Raw genomic sequence first — 4,090 nt, forward strand, 5'->3', positions numbered from 1 at the left:
GTATCATCCATTTCCTCATCGGATTGCGTTAAATCACCATCGGTGTACTCACTATCTTCACTATGGAAGTTATGGAACTGCGGCACTTGTTGCTCACGACAAATTTTACGTATAGGTGTAGATGTAGAACTCGCACTCTGAGAGCGTACAGAAATTTCACAAAAAATACAAGGAATAATTACGGATTAGAACCCTGTATTTTTATCGCGTTGACAAAAGTTTACTTACCGTATGCACAAGTGTGACCATATTATCGTTCTCTTTGTTTACACTCAACTCTGATTTGACTGGTTGCATATAAGAGCCACCAGATGATAAGTTATTTGCGTTTACTGTGGTGCCTCTGCTCGTGGTCGGTGTTTGGAAGCTATCGTTATTACTTTTTCCGTCTATTGTCTTATAAATAGTCGTAGGTGTCTTGCGAAAACTGAAACTATGAGAAGCTGTTGTCCCAAGGCTCTAAAAGCAAAACAATTTATAGACATAAATTATGTGAAGATTTCGCAAAAAGAAAATAAAAATTTTCACTTACACCTTTTGATAAATGACTATCATATTTTTCTTCTTTTTCATCTTCGCTTTGGGTATTATCATCATCGCCATCGTCTTGACCATCTAAAGCTTCCTCCAAATAATCATCAATAGAATCTTCAGAGGAACTCTCTGGCTGCCTGCTTTGAATATAATAATCTTTTTCGGCATAACGTACTTCCTAAGGTATAATCGACATTAAAAAAAAAAAAAAAAAATAAATTAAAAACTTTATAAAAAACTTACCTTTATTTTAGTTCTTTGAGTTTTCGATACCTGGTGTTCGTTTAGTATTTCGTCTCTACCGTAAGCTTCTGCTGCACTAACATCGTCTTCGCAATTTTTGATTTCCATAAGACTAAGGAAATAAATAAGTGAATGGAAAAGTGTTTAGTAAAAGCTTACATGAAAATTAATATGAATAATACATTTTTATTTACTAATGTTTCTTATTTGATTTTTTTACTTTTTTTTTTTTAATAAAAATTAAAACTTTTTTGTAAATACTTAAAATAGAAACTTTTCTATACATAACATAATTAATAGACAAGGATAGAAATGTTCTGCACACCTGTCTTCACTTTCTTCCTCCCGATCTTCAAACTTCTCTTGTTGGAGTTGATTTCTTTGCTGATCTCTTCTATTAAGAGGTTGTCGACTTTCTTTCATTTCATCTGCCATATTCAAAGCCGGAGCTGTGGCAGCTGTGCAATAATTAATTTCATTATCCGAAAACGATTCATTGGAATCGAAATTCGATAGGCCTGCGGATTTACGAGCTCGTTTGTTATTATCAATGGCATTGCCTGCTGCAAGGAAACAGACACATCTTTAATTAATATTTCCACATAAAATATAAGTAAGCAGCAAACATAAAGCATCTAACGCTATTCCTGTTTTCGAAACTGCCCTTAAAGTGTCTTTGCAACAAAACACAGATAATTTGCTATGTATCTTAAAAGCACACGTTGAGAGTTAACTAAAGTTATTTTTAATATTCCTTGTTACGTTTCCGAACCCCTAAGACACCGCCGCACACGGAAAGGAAGGGGCGAATGTCGTAGCTTCATGAGAAGTGTCCTGAATAATGAAACCTACGTGTAAACCTTTGTGAATGAAGAAGCCAATGTACTCTTTACATGGAGATTTTGAACTATATTTTGCCGTTGCAGAGGGAATGTTTCACATTAGCCCGAAAAGTGCAAGTCAGACTAGGCTATATCTAGAAGGATTTATTTGTAAGAAAATTTTCTGGAGAATTTTTCTGCAATTACTAATATTTTCTCCCTTGAAAAACTTTCACAAGCGAATAAAAAAAGTTTGGATAGAAAAATTTGCAGAAAAACTTACATGATCGCCTTTTTGCATAGGGAGTCGGAGCACTTTTTGACGACGGTAAGGGCGGCGTCGTGGGTGTTAAAGATTGAAGTTTCACCATAGCCTTTGTGCGTGTTACTAAAGCACCAGTAGGTGCCTCAACTTGTAACTCTCCTTGGTCTTGTTGGTGCTGCTGACCGGTTGCTACCTGAAGCCGTTTTTGTTTATTAAAACGATTGGACAATACTTGCATATCCTCTTCTCGCTGCTTACGTATATCATCTTTAATTTTATTTTCATTCGAAGCCTGCATCAAAGCGGCTACCTTAGCACGCACATTCCTATCAGTGCTGCATTTATTTAACAGAAGGTTAGAACTCGAGACCGCACCTACTAAGATATAATGCGTTTAGACTTTTAAGAAAAACAAATTTTGCTTTTCTTTTTTCATTATCTTTACCTTGTTCGTCCTTTCCTTTTTGAGAATCGTGTAATAGCTTGCCTATTGGTGCAGCCATGCCAAGTGGAGCTTTTGGTATTAAAGCTTCACCCTTATTTTTTTCAAATAATTTCATTCGCTCCTTAAGCGATAATTCGGTCGGATCTTTCTGAGGCTTTTGTACATTCTGAGTTTGATTCTCAAACAATGCCGTCCTAGCTGAAACTATGCCAGGTTTAGCGGTAGCCACTTTTTCATTTTCTGCTGGTTGATTTAATTTCTTTTCCTCGTACGATTGTTTAGCAAATTTGTTAATATTTATTTTATCGCACTCCGTTCTCTTCTCCTTTTCTTTGTCAATGTTTGAAGGCTTTTCCTGTATATCCTCTTGCACTTCTCGTTGTTCTTTACCAAATCCATAAGGCAATTTCAGAGTAAATGATTCGCGTCTTTCAAAACCTTGAGCTTCCAGTGAAAAAATTCCTTCATCCTTGTCTTTTAGATTTCGTGTATTGTCAATTTGCTTGTTTGCTGTTATACTATCGGACGCAATGCATTTCATGCGTCCCCTGCTTGGTAAATCGGGTTTAGGTGGTGGTATGGACGACAATTTGCCCGACGCCTTTATATTATGATGGGTGATATCATCTTCCCACTGATTAATGCTCTCCGCTAAGGCAGCCAATTTATTTAATTTCCGCTTGGGTTTTGTGCACGCTCCTTCTTTTCTTTCCTCCGTATCCGCATGAAATTGTCCTTCTGTACGGTGTATGGGCGATGATAAATCATCAGTATTGGAGTACAAGACACCTAAACGTTGCAAGCATTTCCTCGGTGTATTTCGAAGGTTTAAGGCTGAGATTGAGGTTTGGTCAATACGTTCTCGTTCTTGCTGCGCACCGTCTATCTGCTTCGATGTCGTTCGCACTTGTGCTTCTACCGTTTGTTCTTCATCCGTAGTAGTCATTTCTTGTTCTTCCACTTGCACTTGTACCTAATAAGGGAGAGGAGAAAACAGAAAGCGAAAGAGAAAATTTGTAAAGAGAATTTTCATTATCCAAAAGATTAGAGTAAATGCTATTTTGAAGTTTGAATAGGTAGGTACACAGCTTACATATACACGAGGCGAATAAGTTGAATTGCAAATACATTACTTACCTCTACATGCTTATCCGTCATTATATTAATTTCAATTCCCAAATCCATGTTTTCTTTATCTACCGCTGCAAATTGACGCAAAATCTTTTTCGACGTACAATCAGGATTAGCACTTCCGTGAATTCCCGCTACTTTAGTTCCGTTAAATTCCTTCTCAACGACCTGCAATCTGTTTACATTTACATTTGCTATACTGTCGCTATGTACTACGGTAGCGTGCAGCTGCTTTTTTTTGCTTTTGTTGCTTTTTCTGTTGTGATTCTACCGCTACCGCCATTGTTTCTGCGCAAACGTCACTCTGCATATTTGATGATACTTCGGCTAAGCAAGAACTGATATCGACGACGCTGCCTACTCCTAGCGCCCGTCTTCGTTTTTCAGCTTTTTCAAGCATTTGCTACTTTTAAACAAACAAACATGTTTACGCATCAGGCAATCGATGCTTTTTTTTTTTTGCTTCTTACTAACAAAAACTCCTTTGTCTTTGTTCGGAGGCGGCATTAGGACACTTACCTGAGTATAAGAATCCATTTTATGCTTTTTAAATTTTCTTAATGAAAATTTTATTATACACACCAAACTCCTTTTTTTTTAGATGTTAAGTCACTAAATTTTGTCGCTTACACGTCCTGATAATAAACAGTA

The 4,090-nt window shown here is 36.7% G+C and overlaps 1 protein-coding gene across 1 annotated transcript; it reads right to left on the reverse strand.

Moving 5' to 3' along the window:
• Positions 1-3: 3 nt before the first annotated feature.
• Positions 4-3,595, reverse strand: LOC119643554 (anillin-like; the record flags this gene model as incomplete). Its single annotated transcript, XM_038042938.1, has 8 exons — positions 3,446-3,595; positions 2,309-3,281; positions 1,882-2,238; positions 1,103-1,340; positions 778-889; positions 533-712; positions 229-459; positions 4-137 (listed from the first exon to the last, which is right to left on the reverse strand). Coding segments are annotated over exons 1-8 (2,273 nt in total), but the record flags the coding sequence as incomplete, so codon positions are not given.
• Positions 3,596-4,090: the final 495 nt, after the last annotated feature.

This window comes from Glossina fuscipes, unplaced genomic scaffold, assembly GCF_014805625.2.
Source record: "Glossina fuscipes isolate IAEA_lab_2018 unplaced genomic scaffold, Yale_Gfus_2 61237, whole genome shotgun sequence".
In the NCBI taxonomy this organism is placed as follows: domain Eukaryota; kingdom Metazoa; phylum Arthropoda; class Insecta; order Diptera; family Glossinidae; genus Glossina; species Glossina fuscipes.